Source organism: Leptonychotes weddellii, chromosome 15 (assembly GCF_054177405.1).
Source record: "Leptonychotes weddellii isolate Sample4059 chromosome 15, ASM5417740v2, whole genome shotgun sequence".
Classification (NCBI taxonomy): Eukaryota; Metazoa; Chordata; class Mammalia; order Carnivora; family Phocidae; genus Leptonychotes; species Leptonychotes weddellii.
The window spans coordinates 13,727,840-13,753,207 of NC_138383.1; the positions used below are offsets into that span (position 1 = coordinate 13,727,840).

At 50.1% G+C, this 25,368-nt stretch overlaps 2 protein-coding genes across 5 annotated transcripts in view; both read right to left on the reverse strand.

The window, feature by feature from the left end:
• Positions 1 to 9,065, reverse strand: part of DCAF7 (DDB1 and CUL4 associated factor 7) — a 32,985-nt gene extending 23,920 nt beyond the window's left edge. For both annotated transcript variants that reach the window (XR_434528.3, XM_006741078.3), the window contains exon 1: positions 8,696 to 9,065. Coding sequence is in view for 1 of the 2 variants with exons in the window: in XM_006741078.3 (XP_006741141.1) it covers positions 8,696 to 8,833 (138 nt within the window). In the remaining variant the exon portion in view is untranslated. The remainder of the gene's footprint in view (positions 1 to 8,695) is intronic.
• A 3,816-nt stretch (positions 9,066 to 12,881) lies between these two features.
• The window catches only part of KCNH6 (potassium voltage-gated channel subfamily H member 6), a 20,579-nt gene continuing 8,092 nt past the window's right edge, over positions 12,882 to 25,368 (reverse strand). The window contains exons 5-14 of one of the 3 annotated variants that reach the window (XM_006741081.3): positions 24,044 to 24,469; positions 22,566 to 22,720; positions 22,321 to 22,406; positions 21,080 to 21,279; positions 20,593 to 20,845; positions 17,303 to 17,496; positions 15,650 to 15,734; positions 14,917 to 15,085; positions 14,016 to 14,202; positions 12,882 to 13,722 (exon numbers count right to left, since the gene is read on the reverse strand). In XM_006741081.3, coding sequence (XP_006741144.2) covers positions 13,438 to 13,722; positions 14,016 to 14,202; positions 14,917 to 15,085; positions 15,650 to 15,734; positions 17,303 to 17,496; positions 20,593 to 20,845; positions 21,080 to 21,279; positions 22,321 to 22,406; positions 22,566 to 22,720; positions 24,044 to 24,469 — 2,040 coding nt within the window. In that variant the 3' untranslated portion in view covers positions 12,882 to 13,437. Of the gene's footprint in view, positions 13,723 to 14,015; positions 14,203 to 14,916; positions 15,086 to 15,211; positions 15,331 to 15,645; positions 15,735 to 17,302; positions 17,497 to 20,592; positions 20,846 to 21,079; positions 21,280 to 22,320; positions 22,721 to 24,043; positions 24,470 to 25,368 lie in introns of all 3 variants that reach the window. The other 2 variants (XM_006741079.3, XM_006741080.3) reach the window with 2 other exon arrangements.

Consider the following 25,368-nt stretch of genomic DNA (forward strand, 5'->3'; position numbering starts at 1 on the left):
TTCTGGTAGGGCAATTGTTTCCCTCTGTTTTTCAACACATTCTTTTTCTTCATAATTTTTTTTGACATTTGTATATATTTATTTTTAAGGCTCTGGCGACAAACAATATTCCAATTCTGGCCCTGCCTTTACCATCTATATCACTTTGGGCAAGTCATTTATCATATTTGGGCCTCAGTTTTCTCACCCACCCTTAAGTTTTGATATGTAGTAATATTTCCTAATCAACTGACTTCCCTTAACTTAAAAAATTTGTTTTCTTAATACATGGTCCATTTTTATAAACTGAGTTATCTTTGTAAAAAGTGCATTATTTTTACAACATAAATCTTATGTATTCTTAAGCATATTCTCAGGTATTTATAGTGGCACAATCTATAATAATTGCACATTTGTAGACATTGCTCCATTACCTGCTGTCATCAAATGTGGTATGCCTAATTTCTCCTCTTCAAGAGGAATCAACAATTTTGCCTGGCTGCCCAAGATTCTTTCTTCACCCTTAAAACTGAGAAACTTTCCTAGGAAAGTTTTCAGTGTCAATTGTTTTGTATCCATTTTTCTTGAAAGATGGTTTAAACTCATTACTTCAAACCTTTATTTCCATAAAGTCTTTAATTACATATTTGAGCTTTTGTGTTTTCTGCATCTACTGCAGTCAATTGTTTATTTCCATTTCACTTGCTCAACCTGTCTTTCTTATCCTTCACTAGGTTTTCAGCAGTTTGTATTTGTTTTTATTCTCTTTCCAATGTGGCTTTTAATTCTGTGATAACTTTTGTTTTCTTTTCCACTATTTTCCTCAGCTCTACCTGCTGATGCTCCATTTTCTCCTGTCACTGTGCCTTATTTTACCTGATCTTCTGTATCTCTGCTTGGAGTTCTTTACTTTCTTAAGTTCTTTGAATTTATGGTGGCAGGACTGGCCGTTAATTTTCATCTGAGGTTAAAAAACATTTTTCTAGTGTGGGTACTTTACCTGCCACTTGTTTCCCATAATTTCCTCTTTTTTATAGTATCTTTCTACAGCTGTTGTGCTGGTTCTTTTTGACTGAGGCATGTGCTTCTTACATGCTCTGAAGGAAGCCCCTATGGGAGGAGCCAGGGCCGTGTTCCAAGTTAACAGAAACACACGAAGCTTTTGCATTTCCCCAGCCAATCGGGATGATAAACTGTCAAGCTGCTCACAATTCACCCTCTCTTCCAACCCGCCTTATCTGCTGCATCTCGAGAAGATGGCACGTCTATGTGTCTCCCTGTACAGCTCAGCTCCCCTCTTACCCCAGGTGTCCAATGGAGAAGCGCCTGCTGCCGGTCTGTGCACCCTCCTCTCCCTGTCCCAAACAAAGGATTGTTGATTTTGCCTGCAAAATCCAATTCTGGAGAACCGTATGAGCTCGAAATCTGAAGCCAAAGATCTCCTTTCTTAGCATCTTCCTATACCCACGCAATCTTCATTATCCTTCTGTCCTTCCTCACTTAGTATTGGGAGCATAAGGAAAAATGACCTAACTTTAAACATCTTAATTGTCAACATTTATGTTACCCTTGTCCCTTTTTCTCCATGTCTTCCCTGTCCTATCAAACTTTTATCTCCCACTTCCCCTGCCTTTGTGCAACTATTGCTTCACAAATGCTTTACCCCAACATGTGAAAAAAATGCCCCTAAGGGGCGTCTGGATGGCTCAGTCGTTAAGCGTCTGCCTTCAGCTCAGGTCATGATCCTGGGGTCCTAGGAGTGAGCCCCGCATCAGGCTCACTGATGAGCAGGGAGCCTACTTATCCCTCTCCCTCTGCATGCCGCTCCCCTTGCTTGTACACTCTCTCTAATTAAAAAAAAAAAAAAAAAAAACTTAAAAAAAAAAGTCCCTAAAAAGAAAAGGCTGTAAACATCATTTTCACTTATTTTAAAACTGTGGATATTACAATGTCAGGGGTCTCCTAAGATGTATATATGCAGGGCGCCTGGGTGGTGCAGTCAGTTGAGCATCCAACTTTGGTTTCAGCTCAGGTTGTGGTCTCAGTCATGGGATGATAGAGCCCAGCACTGGGCTCCACACTCGGTGTGGAGTCCGTTTGAGATTTTCTCTCTCCCTATGCCCCTGCCCCCGTCGCCCCCACACGTGCTCTTTCTCTCTCAAATAAATAAATCTTTAAAGAAGCATATATGCAATATAAAATATTTATGAAGACATGACCACATCTTCACTTTCAAATGTTTTCATGAATAACAACATAAGTTACCATTCACATTACATACATCTTACATTTTAAAAAAATTTAAAAGGTACCATGTCTATCTTGTTATGAGACACTCCTTGAGGAAGGAACCTGTGTATTCCACTTTTATTACACACAGTGCTAGTACCAGAACATTAAGGTGAATGTGTGTGTGTATATATGTAATTCTTTTATTTTTTTTAAGTAGGCTCCACACCCAGCATGGAGCCCAATGCAGGGCTAGATCTCAAAACCCTCAGACCAAGACCTGAGCTGATGGGGCGCCTGGGTGGCTCAGTTGGTTAAGTGGCTGTCTTCGGCTCAAGTCATGTTCCCAGGGTCCTGGGATCAAGTCCCACATCGGGCTCCCTGCTCAGCAGGGAGTCTGCTTCTCCCTCTCCCTCTGCCCCTGCTTGTACACTCGCTCGCGCGCTCTCTCTCTCTCTCAAATAAATAAATAAATGAATAAAATCTTTAAAAAACAAAAAGACCTGAGCTGCTATCAAGAGTCAGATGCTCGGGCGCCTGGGTGGCTCAGTTGGTTAAGCGACTGCCTTCGGCTCAGGTCATGATCCTGGAGTCCCTGGATCGAGTCCCGCATCGGGCTCCCTGCTCAGCAGGGAGTCTGCTTCTCCCTCTGACCCTCCCCCCCTCTCATGTGCTCTCTCTCATTCTCTCTCTCTCAAATAAATAAATAAAATCTTTAAAAAAAAAAAAAAGTCAGATGCTCAACCAAATGAGCCACCCAGGCACCCCTGTATATATGTAATTTTTTTAAAGCCCCCAAGTTATGCAAATCAACAATACCACTCCAGTCAGTGGAACATTTTCTATGATTGTTAATATAACCAAAATTAGCTAAGCAAAATCCTGAGAGAATAAACTTAATCTTTTCCATTTGTCCTCCCTTCAAGCCTGTTCCTGACTGATTATTGTTGATCAATGTCTGCAGAGAAGTCCTGCCTTGTCAAACTTTGAGATGAATTCTGGCATAGTACCCCTTCAGCTCCTGGCTCAGAGGCTAACCAATCAGCTCTGGCATCTTGGCCTCAGGCAAGCCAGACTACCTATGGAACAGAGATTCATTCCTTGTTCAAATCACAGCATCTCCAGTATGTCTGTATGAACCAGGTTAGGACAAAAAGGAATAAAGCAGCAGCACTTTTATCCAGTGGTCCCATGGAGGAATTAGTCCTCTCACTGTCTAGAAAAAAGAAAGGAGGAAGTTAAAACCAGAAGAGTTTTATATTTTAAATTCCCCTGCACAGTCTTGCGAGGGACTGGTGGAGCACTGCAAAATTCTAAGTGTCTACCACAAACCCTTAGGCGTACTAAAACACTTAAGAGTCTTTTTTGTTGCCAATTTCACGTCTGCTAACAAAGGCTACAGAAGGTTACTAAGTATCATCATTGTGCCCAAAATACTTAAGTATGTGTCCAATACATCATATCTGGTGAATTAAGAGATTCCTGAAGAGCTGCCACAAATACTAAGAAGTGAAAATTTATATGCCACAGTCAAAATCATTATGTGCCAAATAGATAAAATAACTGCTTTAAAATCTCAGAGGCATCAACACAGGCTGAGAAGGCAAGCATTCGTCCCATGTATATTTCAGGTACAAGGTGGTCTTACTACCAGTATTCTTCAAAAAGCATCAGGTATACTATACCTATATTTCTCTCCTCAGAACCTTAAAATGTTTTCTAGATGCTAAATCTTAAAGCACGATGGTCAGTTAGATAAATATTAGGGCAAGATAAATCCCTATGACTCTGCCAATTCTATTCAAAACCAACTCTGAAACATGCAACTAAGTGAAACAGAAGCCTAGGAGCTGCTACTCATCTTTCGCCCTAAAACAGGGCAAATACCACCTGTAAACTCAGGAGACGTACCAGTGTTCTTGTATCAGCTACTGTATCTAAGTCAGGTAGAACAAGAGAAAATGGGCTTTAACTAGTACATTATGGTACTTGGAGTCTGACTACAAGAAGCTTCTAGACCACAAAAATGGGTGTAGTTGAAAGGAATCAAGGGAATTTTTTCCTCTGGGTCTTTAAAAGGCAGAGGAATGAACATAATGACATTCTGAGGTAGCTTTCTGGCCTGGGGTCGTGATTCCTCTCTTGAAAATATAAATCACATTTATATTAACACCTAATAATTCTCCTTGATTATATTTCAATTATACAGATATAGTAAAGATGATGATTAAATAATAATAGCAACATTTCTAAATTGCTTACCATGTATGTCCCAGGCAGAGTTCCTAAACCCATTACATATACATTAACTCATTTAATCTTATTACCTTCATTTTACAGATGAGGAAACTGAGGCACAGGTGTTAACTTGCCCAAGGCCACACAAACTGAGATCTCAACACAAAGTACCTCAAAGGGGCTATATGGTAATAGAGCTTTTTGCATGGGATGGAAGAGAAGAATCAATGTTCAGGTGCATGTAGATGCAAAAAAAAGATAAAGATTTCTGCTTCTGGTCAGCAGATGTCAAGGTAATCCCAGGGTAATGTTCTTAGAGTGCCATCTGTACCACCTGTTTCTGAATCCGCCGAGTGTCTGTTAACTTCTGGGGGAGAGCCCAGGAATGTGCAAACCCCTCAGGGGAGTCTCAGACACACACTAAGATTTAGGGAACCACCACTCCAACACCAATGCTGCTGTACGCCCCAGCAGAAACCACAAGAGGAGATGAAACACAATACTGATTATGGGACTTCTTACTCCAGGTGTAGTTGATAGAATCCAGTTCTTTACTCTGAAACAACTCCCAAATGTATTCAGATGATGGAACACTTGAAAGTCAAGTTGTTCTTGAAATGCAAATAAATTTAATTCTACTGAACTACAAATACAAATGATTTTACTACAGGAAAAACATGATTACATTACTACAAAAAATTTAGAAATTATAATCATGTATTCTTATGTCGGTGTCTCCAGAGTAAAAAAGATGAACATTTCTGGACTTTTTCACCCATGTTAAAAGCTGCGTCCCTTTATTTTGCCCTCTGCTGGCAATCATTATCAACAGCAAGCAGGAAACAAAGATCCGAAAATTCCAATAACTTTTAAATTCCTCTAAACTGTGAAGTCTGGCACCTCCTTGGTAAAAGTCTTCTCCAAAACTGAGCCTAAAAGGCACTGTGTTAAAGTGGTATTTACTGCTCACCAGCCCCCAGGCACAGATTCTTTTCATCAGGGTTTCTTAACTTGAGGTCCATGAGCTTGAATTGGAAAATCACATTCATATTTTCACTAACCTCTGACTGAAATTTAGCATTTCCTTCCATTACGAAGGGAGGCAGCTACTCACAGCCATGTCAATATCTGACTTTGTCACTGACAGAAATCAGATTTTTATCATATCACATTACTATAATTAAACATCTTGAAATGCTATTTACCCTCATCACTACTTTAAAATTATAGCCATAGGGCGCCTGGGTGGCTCAGTTGGTTAAGCGACTGCCTTCAGCTCAGGTCATGATCCTGGAGTCCCGGGATCGAGTCCCGCATCGGGCTCCCTGCTCGGCAGGGAGTCTGCTTCTCCCTCTGACCCTCCTCCCTCTCATGCTCTCTGTCTCTCATTCTCTCTCTCTCAAATAAATAAATAAAATCTTTAAAAAATAAAAAAAATAAAATTATAGTCATAATTACACTGGATGGTGTAATTTAATGAATTAATTTAAAAGTACAAGGGTGCCTGGGTGGTTCAGTCAATTAAGTGTCCGACTCTTGGTTCTGGCTTAGGTCATGATCTCAGGATCATGAGCTCGAGCCCCATGATGGGCTCTGCGCTCAGCAGGGAGTCTGCTTGAGATTCTCTCGCTCCCTCTGCCCCTCACCCACCCTCTAAAAAAAGTACATATTACTATAGCTCCACTTTTTTAAAAAATGTTTTTGATAACTGTAATTCAATATAATCGATTTCCTTCATATTCCTATGTTTTTTATGCATTTGAAAATGTAATTATGAAAAGAGGTCTACTGGCTTCAGATTGCCAAAGGTGTCCACGGCATGCGTACACACGTACACATGTACACACACACACACACACACACACACACACACACGTGTTAAGAACCCTGACCTGGACAGATTGGTGCACAAAAATAGTTTTAAGATACTGTGTCATCTGCATCATGCAAGTGAGTTAAGATAGAAGTAACTGCTTATGGTGTGATTACTGGGATTATTAGTTTATATTTCACTACCAAAACCCACACTTCCTGTGTGCCTGGCACCCACACTTCCTGTGTGCCTGGAACAAAGGAGTTCCATCAGGTTGCTAAATGAAAGGACAAACTTTGGGGTAGAGTTCCTATAAATGAGGTTTGACCCTAGTTACTTCACTGATTTCACCAGCAGCCTATCTGTGGCTCAGTTCCTCCTTTCTTAGAAATGGGGCTGCTACTGCTTACCCAAATTGACTCTGAAAGACCTTGCAAGAAGAAAGGGGCCATCGATTTGTGTAAAAAATCTCAAGCCCTTTGAAAGATATATTTACTTTTTTAAAACATATATTCTTAAGTAATAGTTATAGTAGTCTCAATTTTGCTAACACAGACCCAGTTTCCACATCAGGACCTTGAATTCCATTCCATTCTGCTGTCCACCATGGGGTGTAAGGAAGAGCGAGTCATTACAGAAAATGAAACTATGTCTCGCTCAGGATTCTCTGCTTTCTGTGGACAGTGGGTGGACTTTAATATCAGTGTGTAGTCCCAGGGATTTGTGTGTAAATTGTGTGTGTTATGTCTGGGCAATGAGAGTCTGTCGCTTTCATCAATTGGCTCAGTCAGTTAAGCATCTGCCTTCCACTCAGGTCATGATCCCTGAATCCTGGGGGAATCCTGGGATGGAGCCCTGCTCAACGGGGAGTCTGCCTGTCCCTCTCCCTCCCCCGTCCTAACTCATGTGCTTAAGCTCGCTCCACTCTCTCTCAAATAAATAAATAAAATCTTTAAAAAAGGGGGGGGGGAGGGTTCCAGAAAAGTTGAGACCTAGACTCTAGAGAAATACTTCTGGAAAACTGTAAACAAACTCACAATGTACAAATGTTTTTTGACAGGACCTTTATGTGTAAAAAAGAACTCTTTTCCTACAACAAACTGTGGGTGAGAGAATAAAATTAACCTGTGCAACACCTTATAGCTAGTCAGTGGACTAGACAGAACCAAACTCCACCCGGCTTTTCCCCCTGCACCATGCCTATCACTGTCCACACAGTTTCATTCTTCTTAAGTCATGGTGTTCGTGGTGTCTCAAGCAGGAGTATAAGGCTTTAAACACCACTAGCCAAGGCCCTCAGTTGCTCTGATCACTCTCACAGTGTTTAATACAGTAAGTGGAAGAGATTAAGGAATAAAGGAAAGAAAATTCTTCCCACTGACATATTCAACAACTTTCAAAAATAAATTCATGCTGCAATGTCAGCTTAAAAGCTTCCTCCCGGGGCGCCTGGGTGGCTCAGTCGTTAAGCGTCTGCCTTCAGCTCGGGTCATGATCCCAGGGTCCTGGGATCGAGCCCCGCATCGGGCTCCCTACTCCACGGGAAGCCTGCTTCTCCCTCTCCCACTCCCCCTGCTCGTGTTCCCTCTCTCGCTGTGTCTCTCTCTGTCAAATAAATAAACAAAATCTTAAAAAAAAAAAAAAAGCTTCCTCCTACTGCCTGTGCTTCTATGAAAGATCCTCAAGTTGTCAATGTCCAGAAAGACTTACTACTCAAGGTTACACTTCTGTATCACCATGAAATAAGCCAAGAAAAGATAAGGAAAGTGTCATCCTTCTCTATTCAGAAAACAGTGGCAGGATCACGGTCACAGACCAAAATTTCCAAAAAGAGATCACTTTTAAGAGGACAGATATGAGGCAGCAATAGCAGTGACACTCCTGGCAGACGGGCTGGGGGATCCATGAATGGTACCTGGGGGTGGGAGCAGGAGGCGGGGAAGCCCGCACAGTAAAGAGCCCTAACAGAAATCTAGTGTAGCCAAGAGTGTGTATGACCACCAACTGAGGCACCAGCATCTTTCTTCACAGCCATCCCTCTCTCCTCCCCTATCCGCCCCCCAATTGAAGCAATGCGGCGCGAAGGGAGAGGAGTGGAGTGATAAATGGCGTAGCTTTTGGGTGTAAAGTCGAGTTTGAGTGCCATCCCCCCCCCCCCGAAATAGCTGTCTGACTCGGTCAAGTCACAACATGGTGCCTCAGTTTCCCCAAGAGTAAAATGGGGGTAATTACGCTTCTGACTACCCAGGAATGCTGCCAGGATTAAATGAGATAACGAGTGCGAAAGCTTCTGCACAGGGCCAGACACAGAGGAACCGCTCCGGGGGCGCTAAGGCAAGTCCGCAGCAGGGTCCTGGGGTCTGGGCTCCGGCCCGGAAAGGGTGCTCCCGGGGCCCGCTCCCCGCCAGCTGGGTTCCGAGCCCCTGCCCGGCCCACCTTGTTGTTGTACTCCTCCACGAAGCTGCCCAGCGCCAAGCGAAAGCGCTTGTCGGGCCGCACGCTCCAGTTCATGGCGTAGACGGTCCAAGGCGCTTCATACTTGTAGATCTCCTTCCGTTTGCCGTGCAGGGACATGGTGGCGGCGGCGGGGCCGCAGTGCGGGCCGGGACGACAGCAAGCTGCCGCGGGCCGGGCGCGAGTCAGGCGGGGAGCCGGGCCTGAGACTGAGGGGTCCGAAGGGAGGCGGGGCGGGGGCGGGCAGGGACGGCCTAGCCCGGAAGCGGGGCCGCGGCGACAAACAACGACTGCCGGGCCCGACCCCCAGTTTCAAACCTGCTTCGGCTCGGACAACAGCCACCTTCCGTTTGAAGCCCCGCCCCGCCCTCTCGAAACGGAAGCCACGCGACCCCCGTAGCGGCGCCGGCCGTTGGCTGCCTGACATGTCCTTTCGAAAGGTTCCTTCTCCTCATTGGCTAGTGCATCCGTAGCTTCTGAAACCCTTCGCTATTGGCGTAAGTGTTTGTCATTCCAATGACTTGCCCGGCCCAATTTCAGGGGGCAGGCGCTTTCTCAGCTCCAAAGGTGATTGGCTGAGAAAGATGTCAGTCAGGGAGATAACGGCGCACTGCGGGTGAATGGGGGCCTGGGTGGCCTAGAGGCTAGTTATCTAGCTGCGGCGGGGCAGGCCTCCGAGTTCTAGGCCAATTCTCTGAGAGTTGAAACCCCCTGGGTGACCTGCTCTGACTTCCTCTCTGCAGCTGCCATTGCGAGCGGTTTCTCCACGCTGTCCAGTGGAAATTTACATTCTGCCTCACCCAAGGGCCCGCGGCCTGGCAGCCTGGCCCCAGCCAAACGGGAATCACCTTAATTTCCTTCTGGTGCCCACAGCCCTGTATACCGGGGAGCTGTTGTCCCAGTCCCCCCAAGGGCAGGAGGCGCACACGCCTTTGCAGACCGACCCACCTTTAGTCAGGCCTTCCCGCGCTTTCCTGGACATTCTAGAAACGCTCGGAATTTCAGGATTGGTTTTCAGTTAAGTCCGCGGCCCTACTTGCTTGGCCCTAAGTTTTTGTCGGTTCCCGTTCATTCCATCCCTTTCCCTGAAGCGGAGCCCAAGGCAAAAGCTAATCAAGCCCTAAACATATCTGTGTCCTCAGTTTGAAATGGAGAAGGGTCTGAATCTAGGTAACATCTCTTTATAATTTAAATGGTTTCCTATGATTTGCTTTCAACGCAATTAAAGGAGAATCTTAAGGAACTGCTAGATGGTATCATTAAATATCCTTTTAAATATCGTGGATTGTTGAACAACTCAGAAAGAATTATGTGACTGCTGTATATAACAAACCCCTTAGTGTTCCATCTGCTTACTTATTTGAACAAATTTTCTCTGCTTAAGTTTTTTAAAAAAGGAAAGAAAAATAGGTATAAAAGTGTTGCTGAACCTTGTCTCACTCTAATAAAAAAGTGATATTCATCCACACACATGAGCTAATGAGAGGAAAATACCCTCCTTTATATATGCATTTCCAATAAAATTTTAATTTCTATAAAAATTTGAAATATATTTGGGTTCCTGGCTGGCTCAGTTGTAGAGCACCCATCTATTGATGTTGGGGTCATTGAGTTCAAGCCCCACGTTGGGTGTAGAGATTACTTAAATTTTTTTAAAAACTTTAAAAAGTAATTTAAAAAAATTTGAAATATATCTGTTGTTTTGAACAACTCTGTACTAATGAGTATAATCCTTAAAGCCTTGGTAAGGTTACAAAAATTTAATTTTAAAATTCATATGTATATATTTGCTGCAAACAGTTATGATCAAGTTACTGATAATAGACCTTAAATCTGGAAATAAACTACATGTAGCATAAACTGTGGTGGAATAGAATGGAATTATGAGAAGAGAAAAAGGAATAATGTTAAAGAAGAGCTTATTCTCATGTTTTTATTTTACTTTATTTTTTTTAAGAGTTTATTTATTTGAGAGAGAGAGAGCATGAGCAGGGGGAGGGGCAGAGGGAGAGGGAGAAACAGATTACAGGCTGAGCAGGAAGCCCAACATGGGGCTGGATCCCAGGACCCTGAGACCATGACCTGAGCCCAAGGCAGCCACTAACCAACTGAGCCACCCAGGCGCCCCTATTCATGTGCTTTTAAAATGAATAGAAGATGCGGTGTGTATGTGTATATATATACATATATATACATATATGTATATATATATATAATGTAATATTACTCGGCCATCAAAAAGGATGAAATCTTACTATTTACAACAATGTGGATGTAACTGGAGGGTATTATGGTAAGCGAAATAAGTCAGTCAGAGAAAGACAATTATCATTTGGTTTCACTCATATGTGGAATTTAAGAAATAAAACAGAAGATCATAGGAGAAGGGAGGGAAAAATGAAATAAGATGAAATCAGAGAGGGAGACAAACCATAAGAGACTCTTAACTATAGGAAACAAACTGAGGGTTGCTGGAGGGGAGGCGGGTGGGGGGATGGGGTAACTGGGTGGTGGGCATTAAGGAGGACATGTGATGTAATGAGCACTGGGTGTTATATGAGCTGATGAATCACTGAACTCTATCTCTGAAACTAATGATACACTGTATGTTAACTAATTGAATTTAAATAAAGTAAGTTTTAAAAAAAGAAAAAAAGAGGCAGCAGCTCTTTCTGCCCCCAGATCCTGTCCCCATGCTTTAATAAACCACCATTGTGCACTAAAAACAAAACAAAAACAAAAAGAAAGAAAGAAAATGAAGATGTGAAGGGTGCTTGGCTGTCTCAGTCAGTAGACATGTCACTCTTGATCTTAGGTTATGAGTTCAAACCCCACATTGAGCATGGATCCTACTTTAAAAAAAAAAAAAGAATGATGTTGGCTCTTTTTTTTTTTTTTTAAAGATTTTATTTATTTATTTGACAGAGAGAGACACAGAGAGAGAGGGAACACAAGCAGGGGGAGTGGGAGAGGGAGAAGCAGGCTTCCCACTGAGCAGGGAGCCCGAGGTGGGGCTCTATCCCAGGACCCTGGGAGCATGACCTGAGCCGAAGGCAGACGCTTAACGACTAAGCCACCCAGGCGCCCCTGAATGATGTTGGCTCTTAAATCACTATGCTACTTGGATCTAAATGAATCGATATAAATGAGGCAATTTATAAAGTATCAATATTCACAATATACTGGAAATTACATGCTTGCAACTATTTAAACTTATCAATGAAATACTTCAAATGTTAACTTAAAAATGTATATGTGATAGGAGGGATTCATCTTCAAAATTCTTTCAAGGAGTACCAAAAAAGGACTGAGGACTGATGATTAGGTACTTTTGGACAACAGCCGTTTCATTGGAGCGATTAACTGCGCATGTTCTCAAGCCAGACCATATGGATTGAAACCATGTCCTCATTTTCCCATAATGTTAGGCAAGATTCCCTTTTTTTTTTTTTTAAGATTTTATCTACTTATTTGAGAGAGAGAGAGTGAGAGCACAGGTGTGTGGGAGAGGGCAGAGGCAGAGGAAGAAGCAGACTCCCCGCTGAGCAGGGAGCCTGACACGGGACTCGATCCCAGGACCCCAAGATCATGACCTGAGCCAAAGGCAGATGCTCAACCAACTGAGCCACCCAGGTGCTCCAAGACTCCTTTTTTTTTTTTTAATTGAAGTATAATTTACACATAGAAGTACACATATTTTCACAATATGAAATATACTTAATGTCACCAGCTCCTAGATCAGGAAGCAGGAAAGTACCAGCACCCCAGACGTCCCCTCATGCTTGCATAAATTTCTTAGCCTCTCGCTGCTTCTGATCCCTCATCTCTTAAATGAGGCCAACAATACCGACCCCACAGGGTTGTAGTGAGGCTTAGTGAACTAGTATCTGCAGAAATGTCAGCAGGAGCATGGCACAGGGGGAGCATTATGGAAGTGTTTGCTGTTGTCATGATTCTTGATGGTGACCAAGCCAGAGCCTCTCCAATTCCCTTTACCCCAGCCTGGCTAAAAGCCCCATGCCCCTGGGGTTCCTGGGCCCAGCAGAACACTTTGAGGTTCTCAACACACAGATCCTTGTGGGAGGGACTTGAAGAAGACCACAATGTTGGACTCACAGCACAATCAGGGACAGATGACCCTTGGGTAAGTAACACACCCAGCCCAACATGAAATGTGCAGACTTTATTAGCTGTGAGATGTTCCACTGCCCGGTAGAGTCCCAAAGGGCATCACAGAACCATGAGGGGCAGAGTGGCTGGGGGCTGGAGCTCTGTGCCCTGATGTGTCTACTACAGAGGACACTTTCATCCCCAGCTGGTTCAAAGGCTCTTGGCAGGAGGTCTCACTAACCTTGGGTGCTGGGCCGTGAAGCGGTAGATAGTTCTGAGCCACAAGGTGATAGTACCCAGCTGAGAGCAAGGTTCTCATGCAGATCAGAAACTTCTTTCTTCAGTGACACCTCTGTCCTGTAAGCTACCTCTACCCCCAAGCCTCACCCACCCTCCACCAGGCCTACTGTCTAAACAGAGCCCTAGAGGAGTCTGGGAAAGTCCTGAGCCTCTTCACCCATGCCTTAGGGGGTCACTTGGGTTGGCAGTTTGTAGCTACAGTAGGAGAATAGTTTTCAGAGGCCCATTTGGCAGCTGTCTGCCTCCCCCAAATCCTTCACTCTCACCCACCTTCAATCCCCTCATGGTATCTTTTATCTTGGGGCTCAGTGGCTCTAACTCCCTGCCAATCCAGGATCTGAGCCGTGTCTCTGGAACTCCAGCTGCTGGGGGACCTGGCCGAGGCGTTCAGGAAGGGAAGGAAAGCGGGGACCACAGATGAGTCCCTGTACCTCCAGTGGATGAAGAGGTGAGGCCAGGGGTGACAGGAGCCCCTCAGGCTGCTCCTGTTCTGAGGATACTGTGAAAATTTTGTCTGTTGCCATGGCCAGGGGAGGCACCCTGGAGGAGGAATTCCTTTGTGTCGGCCAATACTTGTTCAAGTCATCACAGCTTGGGACCTGGGGGGTGGGGGTGGGCAAGAAAGGGGGAGGCCACCAACTTCAGGGATGGGAACTGGCAGGAGCTGTGTCCTGTTGCCCTTGCCCCAGCTGTGGGGTCTATGGTTGCAATCTGGGCTTTGCCACCACCTGTCCAGGCTGCTTGTCAGGACATAAAGGAGGACAGCAGAAGCAACAGCTGCTCTCAGGCCACAGAGGCTCTGGGCTTGATGCCACATTGAGACCAAGTTCAGGGTGGGGCAGACATGCAGCCGCCTCCAGGAAAGCCCTTGGGGATCCCTTCATCTGCTCACCTGTTCAGGGGTCAGACCGCCCTGGGGCAGCCTAGTGCCTGGACTCTGAGTGGCTGAGACTACAGGAAACAAGGTCAGGTCATCGGAGGTAGGGGCTCCCAGAATGTAGCCAGTGTGACCCTGGGGCAGGGACTGCTGAAGGAGCTGTAGGATGTGGCTGAGGTCTGAGGACATGCGGGACTCCAACCTGCCACACAGAACAAGGTCAAGGTCAGGGTCAGAGTCAGCGTCAGGGTAAGGGAGAGCCGTTCGGGTCCTGATGCAGCTCTCAATTTTGTAGCCTGCATGCCATTCCTGCTGCATAGAATGGCAGCCTGGGACCTCCCTGAAGCTACTTCCCTGCTACAATCCACAGCCCCTGCCGAAATTTCCCTTGGCACTGACTTCAATAATAACAGTGACCAGGCATTGTGCACACCTCATTTAGCCTTCATAGGGAGCTTTGGTATGGGTATTCTGATTATCCCCATTTCATGAAAGGGCAAACAGAAGCTCCGAATAGTTAAGTAACTTGTCCACATTCTTGCTGGTCAGTTGCAGAGCCAGGTTAGGAGCCCAGGACTTTAATGCCCAAGCCCTTACTCTACCACCGCAGCCCTGCCATCCACAGGCCACACCCCCTTTCCAAGGGCCCATGGAATTTGTTTCTGCATGAGGTTATGCCCCTCTTCCAAAAAGGCTCCCTTGGCCTGTTTTGGGGTTTCCTAGGACAAGCCATCCAAGGAACTGGGCTTAGTGACATAGGAAAGGGAAGGCCTGCAGCTAAATGGGGCTACCCATTCTAAAACCCACAGGGTACCCAGTGATGTCCCTGAGCCACCAAGAGGGGGCACCCGTGCCTAGCCCACTGCTGGGCCTGCTCTCTGCAGCCACCCCCATCCCTGGCCCACAGGACACTCACCTGTTCACCTGGGCCTGGAGCTGCTCTAGCCTGGAGCCTAGCTCCCGAGGCCAGCAGTCTGGGTCTCCCTGAGGGTTGGGGGGGCTGTGCCTTGGCCTGGGGGGCACTTGCTGCAGCAACTCTGGCCAGAGGCCAGATGCATCTGAGATGCTCAGGGAAGGGGCTGCGACTGCAGGAGGGAAAGGGAAGCCTGAGCTTCAGTCTGGCTGGTTCCACAGGCATGACCTGGAGCAGAGCCCATCCCCTTCCCCTAACTGCCATGGGAACACAGGTTGGGAGAAGTGGATCTCCTTACCTGGGTGCCCTGGAGTACAAGGTCCTATCCCCACAGAGGTCTGGCTTCCAGTTCCCAGAAAGCTGTAACCCTGGGAAGGGGGCTGGGGGCCCAGCTTGGGGGCGCTGACTGGGTGGGGACTGTCCAGCTCTGGCCTCACTGTCCAGGGAGCTGCAGTCCAGCCACTCCCCTGGTGCCCTGATGTGAAACCCCAGGGGGCTGGCTTGTATCCACCCCTGGGGACAGCCCTCACTCAGGCTCTGAGCACACAGGGGCAGGAAGGAGATAAGGGTGTCTATTACTGAGCCTCGGAGAGGGAGCCCCTCTCCTCTCATCAAGGGGCTGGGGAGGTCTCTCCCAAGGTGAGGCAGATCAGGAAGGACCTGAAAGGGATAGGAGGCTGGGCAGGGGCTTCAGGCTGGGCTGGGGCTGACGCTGGTGGAGGCTGGCTTTGCTTACCTGACTGGTTGTCACCGAGGAAGAAGCCTTGGTGGTCCTGGGTGCCTGGAACTGGCTGGGGTGATGACTGCAAACCCCCACCTGCCTTGTGGGGAACAAAAGCATCAAGTAACAGGTACCAAAGCTGGGACAGGGTCTCTTTTTCCTCCCCTGCACCAACCCCCCTCCTGTGGCCCTTGAGACAACTAGGTGAGAAAGTGGTAACAGGTGGCCGGGCTTCCCCTGATGCTCCAGGAAGCTTCCTGCAGGTTCTCCCCTGCGCTGGTGGGCAGGAGATTAACAGGGGCTTAGAGATGTGCAGACCTCCCCCCTCGCCACCAAGAGTCTTGGGAGAGGCAGCCTTGAGTAGCAAGATTTGGTGGGGTGCAGGGGGAGGGGGACAGAGGAGCTGTTCTTGCAGTCCTCCCTTTCCTGAATGCCCTGGTGCTCCCGTCCTTAGCTTGGGCTACTGGGGAGTTTCCTCTGAGGAGACTGGGTCTGGAATCCCCAATCCATCCAGGATACCCTCAGCAGCACCCTTGGCAGACCACCCTCTTGGCACTATGAAACTTGGGGGTACCCGGGGGCTACAGATGCCCAGGCCACAGAGACCACATCCGTCTTGCCCTAGGGTCCAGCCACTGAGCACTTGGGCCATCTGATGGCTCCTAGGGGCTAGAGTCCCCAAGGTAGCATCCTTACAAGACGTCTCCTAGACAGATCAGGTGGGGAGAGGAGAGACTGGTGGTGGGGAGAAGAGCAGAACGGACAGGGTGAGGATGGCTGTCCATAGCAAGAAAACCTGCCTCAGCGCCACCCTCCAGGAGCTGGGCGTGGGGCTTGAGCCGGCAGAGCCCCTCCTCCTGAGGCCGGGGGTGGGGGGCTCAGTGCCAGGGCCTCAGCCACTGCTGCCCCTGCCAGGCACGCCTGCCCCCTCCTTCGCACTAGCTGATTCCAGACCCCTCTGTCCATACAGTCCCTTCTGGGCCCTTCCAGTCTGTACTGGTTGTCCCACTCCTTGGTAACCCTGAGCTCCCCAGAAATTTGGTCTCCCCACACATCCTCATGACTTCCTTGGTTATTTAACTATGAGGCTCTTTATTTTCCCTGAGTTGTTTTAGTCTCTTCCACTGAGTGATCAGCTTGTGAGGAGAGGCTGCTCTATCTCTCATTTACACCCCTGGGACCTGGCACTGTGAGACCCTGGCTGCCAGACATCGCCCCCTTTCCAGCTGGGTGCCACGGGGTGGAAAAAGCCTCAGCTGTAGAGTCGCACAGACTTGAGTCCACTCTTTGGCTCTGCATTTGACAGTATGGCTTCCTGTATGGCGGTTTGGCTTTGGTCAATGTATTCATCCTCTCTGACCCTCAGTTTCTTCATCTAGAAAAGTGGGGGAAATAACACTCTGTGCGAAGAGAAGACTAAATGAGATCATGTAAATGAAGCCGAGCTGGTGCTCGACAATTGGTAGCTGTCATCATACTCGGCATTATGTTGGCCACGGTAGACACAGAAGAAATTACAGTAAAGGACGCGGGATGGGGTTGAAAAGAAGGGAGGTGGTCGGGTGGGTCCCCTGAGGCCAGGCAGGCCAAGTGCTCAGCAGGCCCCATTGCCTGTTACCAGCTGGCGGAGGGCCACTCCCCGCCCAGGTCCACCCAACCCAGACTCACGTCCCGCAGGTTGAAGGTGACTTCCAGCTTACTCCAGAAACTGTCTGCAAACGCAGGGTACATGTCCAGCACCTCCAGCAGGTCTGCCCGCTGGATCTTGTGCAGGTCACAGTAGGTCAGGGCCCGCACATCTGCACTGGACTTGCCCGGCCGGGCGTGAAGGCTAACGGGCTCCCCAAAGATGTCATTCTTTCCTGCCAGCCAGAGGGGCAGGGGTCTCTCCAGGGTCTGGCTCCAAGCTCTCCTTGGAAGAGCCTCCCTGAGGGCCCCTTGATCATGAACTAGCCACCCCCTCCCCGGCCAACTTCAGAGATCCTGCCAGGCTGGGGCTTGGTGCTCAGGATCAAGCTCTGGGGACAAGGCTAGATGTGCTGGCTGGGGTGGGGAGGGGTTGGAGGTGAGACCTGCCTTTTCCTTTGTTCTCTGAACTCTGCAGAGAGCACATACCGTCCTAGCATGTGGGTCTCCCCCAACACCAGTCTCCAGGCCCCTCAGGACCACCCTCTATCAGAATCTGCTCCCTTCCTATTTTCCATGTCTTTGGTACTGCCCCTATCCACCCCTCCACTCCAGGAGACAGTGGGCAGGAAGGGACACTAAAGGCTCCCTGCTCAACCTCTCCCCTGCTCCTCAGCCTGGTGGTGCTGTGAGTGCAGGGAGCCCAGGGCCAGGAGCCCCCTGCTGCCCCCAGGGCAAGGCCTGAGGCTTCTGTGTCTTTGTGTTCCCACTGCCTACTGTGGGGCCAGGTAACCAGCATGGCCCTGGCAGAGGAAGCCTGGGGAAGTCACTTCCCCTCTTTGGACCCCACTGTTCTCATCTCTAAAACGGGTATAACCATATCTGCCTTGCCTGCCCCACTGGACTGTCCAGAGGAACAGATGTGTTGCTTGAGAAACTGCCTCAAATAGCAAGAAGCACCAGACAGGTTGGTGCCAGGCGTTGGGGGGGACGGATGTCCCAGGGTGGACATAGGCTGGTGACACTTGGAGCATGTGGCAAGGGTAGGAGTCCCTCCTGGTGCCAGGCCCACTGTGCTGGTCACAGGATATAAGTATGAATAAGATGTTATCCCACCCACAAAGAGCCCCCAAAGCCCCACAAGACAGGCACCTAAGCCACCAACTAGTTTACACATCATCTATAGAGCCTTAGGGCAGGGGAGAACCAAGAGCTAAGGAGGAGGAGGAGGGGTTCAATCTACCAGGGATAGTTGAGGCAGGCAGGGAGTGCTTACAGAAGATGTGAAGTGGGGACTGGGTTGTGACAATGAGGGCTGGGCCCCCAGGAGAAAGGCAATCAGAGCAGAAGAAACAGCTGTGTGCTGCACAGTGAGGGCAGACAGAGGGTCCAGGGCTGGGGTGCCAGGGACCATGATTGCCTGACATCCACTCCCCACAGGGAAGTCCAACCCCTCAGCCTGGCAATAGGACCAGGACAATGGTGGATGGAAGCCAAGACCTGTTGTCCAATAGAACAGGATCAAAGGTCACTCAAGAGGAGGGGACTGAGGTCCAAGGAGGGAAGGGACTCGCCAGAGTCACATATGAAATTCATAAGCTCGGAATGTGGGCAGCATTATAAAATGATGGTTATCCAGTAGGTGAAGGATTATGCTCTAATGTACATTTTCACTCAAGACAAAATGAGAGGATTTCAGGTCTCTAACTGAAACTTAGATTGGACTAGCTTCTTCATTATTAAATAGAATTATCATCCTTCCCACTTGGATGGCACTTCTAAAGTAGGCTGGGAGGGAGGGAAGGTTTCAAAGAGGAGCCCATGGCTTGAACTCAGTCTTGAAGGATGACCGGGGTCTGCCAGGCAGGTGCTCCGAGCAGAATGGCAACATGTGCAAAGGCAGCGAGGTGAGACAGAGACTGCAGGTTAGAGAACTCTAAGTAGTTTGGATGGCTGCAGCATGAAGTACCAGGGGGGAGGGTGGCAGGATTTAGGGAGGTCAGACTGGGGAGGACTGTGCATGCTGTGATCAGGGGTTTACATGTGTCCTGAGGGTCATGGGGAACCATGAGAAGATTTTGAGCAGAAGAGGAATATGCACAGATGTGAATTTCAGGTCACTGGCAGAAGGTGAAGATGAGTATGGGGGTAGACCACATGCAGGGACACAGGAAAGGAGCTCTTGACATGTGCCCAGGGAGGACACGATGCGGGCTGGAGCCAGGCAGGGACAAGGAGACAGGGGTGGGACAGAGAGGTATTAATGAGGGTAACACACAGGAGTCTGTGGCTGCCTGGATGGTGGGGGTGGGGCAGGAAAGAAGAAGGGTGCTCCCTTGGTTGACTCCCAGATCTCTGACCCCAACAACGGACAGTTCACAGTGATGGGGATTCTGAAGGAGCAGCTTTTGAGGAAAGATGATGATTTCAGACACAGACATGTTGTTTGTTCTGCCTGTGGAATATAGGGTGGCCAGACCCAGGAAGGAATGGAATATTCTGGTCCAAGAAGAGATTGGGGCCAGGACAGAGCTCTGCTGGTGCTTGCGGATAGATGAGGCTGAGAGCGTGGGAGCAAGGAGGTAGCTCAGGTGAGGGTATTGGGTGAGGAAAAGAAAGCAGAGCCCACACTTGGCGGACACGAGCTGAGGGCAGACCAAAGGGAGGGGACTGAGCAGAGGAACTGGAGGGGGCCTGTCCAGTGGGGTTGGAGGAGAGCCAGCCACGGAGACCAAAGGAAGGAGAGGCTGACATCCTAATCAGGGTCTTGGGGTAGGCTGAAGTCAGGGACATGGCAAGAAAGATGAGAATCATCTCAGAGAGGTGAAGTGACCTGCTCAAGGTCACATGGTTGGTAAGTAGCAGAGGCTGAGCATGCCCCCAAATCTGTCCCCTGTCCAGTGCTCATATCCTTCCTCCAAAGTGTCTAGCTGTCCCTGTGGCAGCAGTGAATGAGACTGGGGTCCTCCCTCCACCCAAGACAAACCTTTGCCCTCTCACACTGAGCTCCCCAAGAGTGGAAGAAGGTAGGAGCCTTCTCCGACTTCAGAGTCAGACACATAGCCCTGGAATCCCTGTCTGGGCACTTGTCAGCATGACCTCTCTGAGCCTCTACTTCCCTATCAGGAAAAATGGAACCTATGGTAGAGGTTTGTTTTAAGGATTCAGTGGGCTGGGTAGGAGGAAAAAAAAAAGAAGCTCTCCACCGTGCATGTGCACATGGCAGGCCAGTAAAAGGTGCCACCATCGTTTAGAATGGAGAAGTCCAGGCAGGGCATCTCTGCTTCCACCCCACCCACCCATACCAGTCTGGCCCTCCCTGCCCGACCCACCTAGGATGGCCACGACCATGTCGTCGCGCAAGATCTCGATGGAGCCACGGGAGATGAAGTAGAGCGTGGAGAGCACGTCGCCGAGGTGCACCAGCGTGTCTCCCGGTGGTGCGTGCGTCGTCTTGAACTTGACGGCCAGTGCGCGCAGGCAGCCCTTGCTGGCTCCGCGGAAGGCAGGGAAGTGCTGCAGCAGCGCGCGGTGCAGGTGCAGACAGATGTCGGCCTGCAGGCACTCGGGGAAGCCTTTCAGCACCTGCGAGGGGGGCGGCCGCATCCACCGGGATGCGGCTGGGCCTGGGCCTGGGAGAACGGGGCGGGGGGGGGGGGAACGGGTGGGGAGGGGAGGTGGGGAACGGGTAGGGAGGGGGCTGGGGGTGCCCTGTGCCCAGGGGACCTCAGCCTCCCCCCGGGGGCATTTAGCCAGAGCTGGGACTTGAGCTGGATCGCCTGCCCCCCCCCCCCGCCAGGTAGGGCGGCGGGGGCTCACCGCGTTCATGTCAATGCCGTTGGTGTAGGACCAGGCATGCTGGAAGTACTCTTCCAGGCGCTGCCGCAGCGGGTTTGGGATCTGGTGGAAGCGGATGAACTCCTTGACACGCAACATCTGTGTGTGGTAGCGCGCAGTGCCCGAATACAGGCGCTGGATGATGGCTGACACGTTGCCAAAGATGCTGGCGTACATGAGGGCTGGGGTGAGGAAGCAGGGGTGTGGGGAGTGAGCTCCTCCGTAGCCCCACCAGGCCACAGCACCCCAGGGCCTGCCCCAGACCTCCTTCTCCCTAGGAGCCCTCTGATCAGGGGCCCCTCTGTCCAGAGCCAAGTCAGAGCGCCCAGAACAGCGCCAGGGCACACAGAGGGACAAAAGGCCCTGGGCTTCCTGCCCTCCTCCCTCTGTGCTGTGTCTCTTGGCACCTTCCTGGGCCCAGAGGCCAGACTCCTGAGAACTAGGGCAATGATTTTCTTAGTACAGATTTGTTTTCCTCCTTCAAGTTGTAAAAAAGAAAAGAAAAGGTATAATGAAGGGAAAACTCTTGGTCTCTGTTTTCACCCATTTTTTTTTTCTTGTTTTGGTTTCTCTGGGCTTTCACATCTCTAAATACTCTGAACATGACAACTTAATCTACGTGTAAAATTCCACACTGACTCTTGTGTTGCTAGACGAGGGGTCTTGGGAGGCAGGCAGCACAGTGCAGGGCCTGGGGCACACACAGCCGGAGGAGCTGACCCCCTGCGAGAAAATTGGGTCTCTGTGTAATCCTTGGCAAGTTGGGACCTTCAGTCTCCCTGGTCTGTACACTGGGCTTGTAACATGGCCCCCACGAGGTAGTGATGAACACGAAGCATGCACCTTTGGCAAGCACTTACAAAAATGCCTGGGGGGCCAGCTTCATGGGTGTGTGACCTGTGCTAAGAAGGGCCCCATGCTTGGTTCCTGGCTCTGCTGTCACCATTCTGGAAACCCTTAAGACTTTTTAAGACCGTTTATGGTCCCCACATTTTCATTTTGTACAGGGCCCTGCAAATAATGTAGCTGGTCCTGGTACCTGGCACAGAGCAAGGGCTTGTACGTGTGTTAAATTTTGTGTATCGTAGGTGAACACATGCAAAATTTCCTTGTGCCGCATGCTTACTATTTGCCCATCACACACAACGTTACTGTGTTATGTCTCATTACGAAACTAAAAATTGAACACCATGGGTAAGGCGTGGGCATGAGGTGGCACTCACAGCCGATGAGCATGACGCAAATAGAGAAGACCTTCTCAGAGTTGGTGTTGGGTGAGACGTTGCCGAAGCCCACGCTGGTAAGGCTGCTGAAGGTGAAGTAGAGGGCCGTGACATACTTGTCCTGCACCGAGGGGCCGGAGGCTGGGTCACTCCCATTGTAGCGCTTGCCGAGCTGCGCGCCCAGGCTGTCCAGCCAGCCGATCTTGGGCTCCAGGTAGGGCCGCTCCACGTTGCCGATGGCATACCAGATGCAGGCCAGCCAGTGTGCGATGAGCGCAAAGGTGCACATGAGCAGGAAAAGTACAGCTGCCCCGTACTCAGAGTAGCGGTCCAGCTTCCGCGCCACGCGCACCAGCCGCAGCAGCCTCGCCGTTTTCAGCAGCCCGATCAGGGTTGTGGTCTGGAGGGGCAGGGAGGGGGCCGTAGAGCCGAGGGTCAGCCCTGGAAAGGCTGCACTTAGGGCCACATTTGTTCACTTGTGCATACGGTCACACAGTCATTCAACAAACACTTATAGAGAACCTGCTCTGGGCTCTTGGACAGTGCAGCACAGAGCAGCACAGCGGAGGACCTTAAGGAGCTCTCAGCCTAAAGCTCCAAACAGTGTTATGGTTGTGAGGACAGAAGTCCAGGGGAGCACAGAGAAAAGAGAGGTCAATTCTACGGTGCAGGGCAGGGGAGGCTTCATAGAGGAGGTGACCCATGAGCTGAATCTGGAGAGATGAGGCTGAGTCTGCAGGCAGACAGGAGGCAGAGGGAAAGGCATTCTAGGCACAGGGAGTAGATCGAGCCAAGCAAGGCGTGGAGGCGTGAAACGTCACAGCCCACACGGGAAACCAAGTGAAGTGTTGCAGCGTGGAGTGCGGGGTGGAAGATGGTGGAGTGGTGAGAGACGAGCCTGGGAGGTGGGTGGGCAGGGGCTGCTCCTGTGGGCCTCAAGGTCCAAAAAGACTTTGGCTTTTATTTCAAGCCACTGGGAAGCCACTGAAGGTTCTATAGTCTCAGATAAATGATCTGAAACCGGTCCTGGCTTCTGTGGGGAGGAGTGACACTGGCAGGGGCAGGGCTGGGGCAGAAGTGGGTACGGGGGCCACTCAGTGTTCTGGCAGGGCAGTGGGGGTGGAGAGGAGGGGAAGAGATTGGCTGGAAGTGGGTGGGCATGGGAGCAGGGAGTGTTGATGGACCCCTCCTGCTGGACAGGCTGTTGAGGGGGTGGCTGGTACACAGACGGCAGAGCTGATTTGAATGGAAAGCTGATCCCAAGGAGGTGGGGCAAAAGGACGTCGTGGGACTAGAAGCCATGAGAAGAGCCTTCAAATACCTTCATGTCAGCTGTAGGAAGCGAGTGGGCATAGTGGAGGGTCTGGGCATGACAGAGGGTCAGGCTGCCGTGCGGAAGATGCCTGTGGATTCCCTTTCCGACTCCAGGGCAAGTGTGCTTTAGAAGCCAGCACAGGGGCTGGGACTACAGAAGTGCCCATCCCAGAGGGGGCAGCATCCTGGAGCACAAGGAGGGCATGCAGGCCTAGGGTACAGCCTCGGCTGGTCCTTCTCTGGGCCTGGGAGACGACACATGCTTGAGGCCCCCTTTCTACCCCCACCTGCTTTGGCAAAGGTACCCAATGCCAGGTGCTCTCTGCACCCAGGACCGTGGGGCTGGGAGGCCGAAGGGCTGGGACACGGGGGATGGCCACGGCAGCCGGCCTGAGTGGGGTGTGCTCACCTCATCGGAGCCAGTGCGGAAGATGAGCAGGTCGAAGGGGATGGCGGCCACCATGTCGATGAGGAACCAGCCTTTGAAGTAGTGGACAGCAATGCGGCGAGGGTGGCTGACCACCTCGTCGTTGGTGTTGACGTAGGTGGTGCGGAAGTTGATGACAATGTCCACAACGAACATGATGTCTACAATGAGGTCCACCACGGTGAGTGGACTACAGGTGTAGCCGCAGTCCACGCGTTGAGATTCGTCCTGGTCACTGAGCAGAAAGGCGGCCGAGTAGGGTGTGAAGACAGCCGTGTAGATGACCAGCAGCAGGATGAGCCAGTCCCACACGGCCTTGAAGGGGCTATAGTGCAGGAGGGTCCCCCGGTGGACGCGTGGTGCCTGCAGCTTGTATTCCGGCAGCACGTCGGCGCCCAGGGACAGGACCTGGGGGTGGGGGCCGTAGGGAAGTCAGCAGGGTGTCCATCACTAGTGAGACAGGTCTGGGAGGGATGAAGACTTTAGGGTGAGGCCTGGGGAGGGGGATCTGGGACAGGGTGGGTGATGAGGGCTGTGGAGGGCAGAGGGGATGAAGCAAAGATGGGGTGGAGCCTGTGTGAGGCAAATTCATAAGGGGACAGGTGTGTTGGGAGGAAGTGCAGAGAGGAGACCGGATACAGAGGGAAGGACGCAACTCTGTTGCCTAGGGACCCCAGGCTGGAAGCTCACCAGCTCCCTCACAAACGGGCCAGCCTGGAGTGGAGACAGGGCTGGGGGAGGGGGGGGTGGGAGGGCGGAGGAGAACCAGGCTCAGGGTCATCTGTGGGCATGTTCCAAAGAAGAACCTAGATCGAAGGGGTAGCTCGGGGTTCGATCCTCTCTGGTGGGTTTGGGAGGTTCCCAGTGGTCAGGATTCCTGATGGGAACAAGTCACTCCCAGAATAACCTCGTCACTCCTATGGAGCCTAGACCAAGGAGGGGCCTCCTTGGGGCCAACTCACAGAGCCTTCCATGGGAAGAGTCAAACTTGGGGTCATGTAGCTAATCTGAGCCCTCGACAGGTCCTGGGCACCAGGAAGCCCCGACTATTTTGCACATGTACCAGGGTGTTTTGCTCATTACTTTCAGCTGAGCCCCCTTTGCTCTGCCCCTCCCACCCCTGCCTCTGAAACTATGGCCAACATAGGGTCACCAGGCCCAGCCCAACATGCCCAGGCTCTGGCCAGCTACCCAACACAAGAAATAGCTGGGGCATCAGGAAGGGCATGTGTTTTGAAGCCAGCCAGACCTTCCAGGTTGATCCCAGGCCTGATATTGCTATATGACTGTCTTGGGGCAAATTTTAC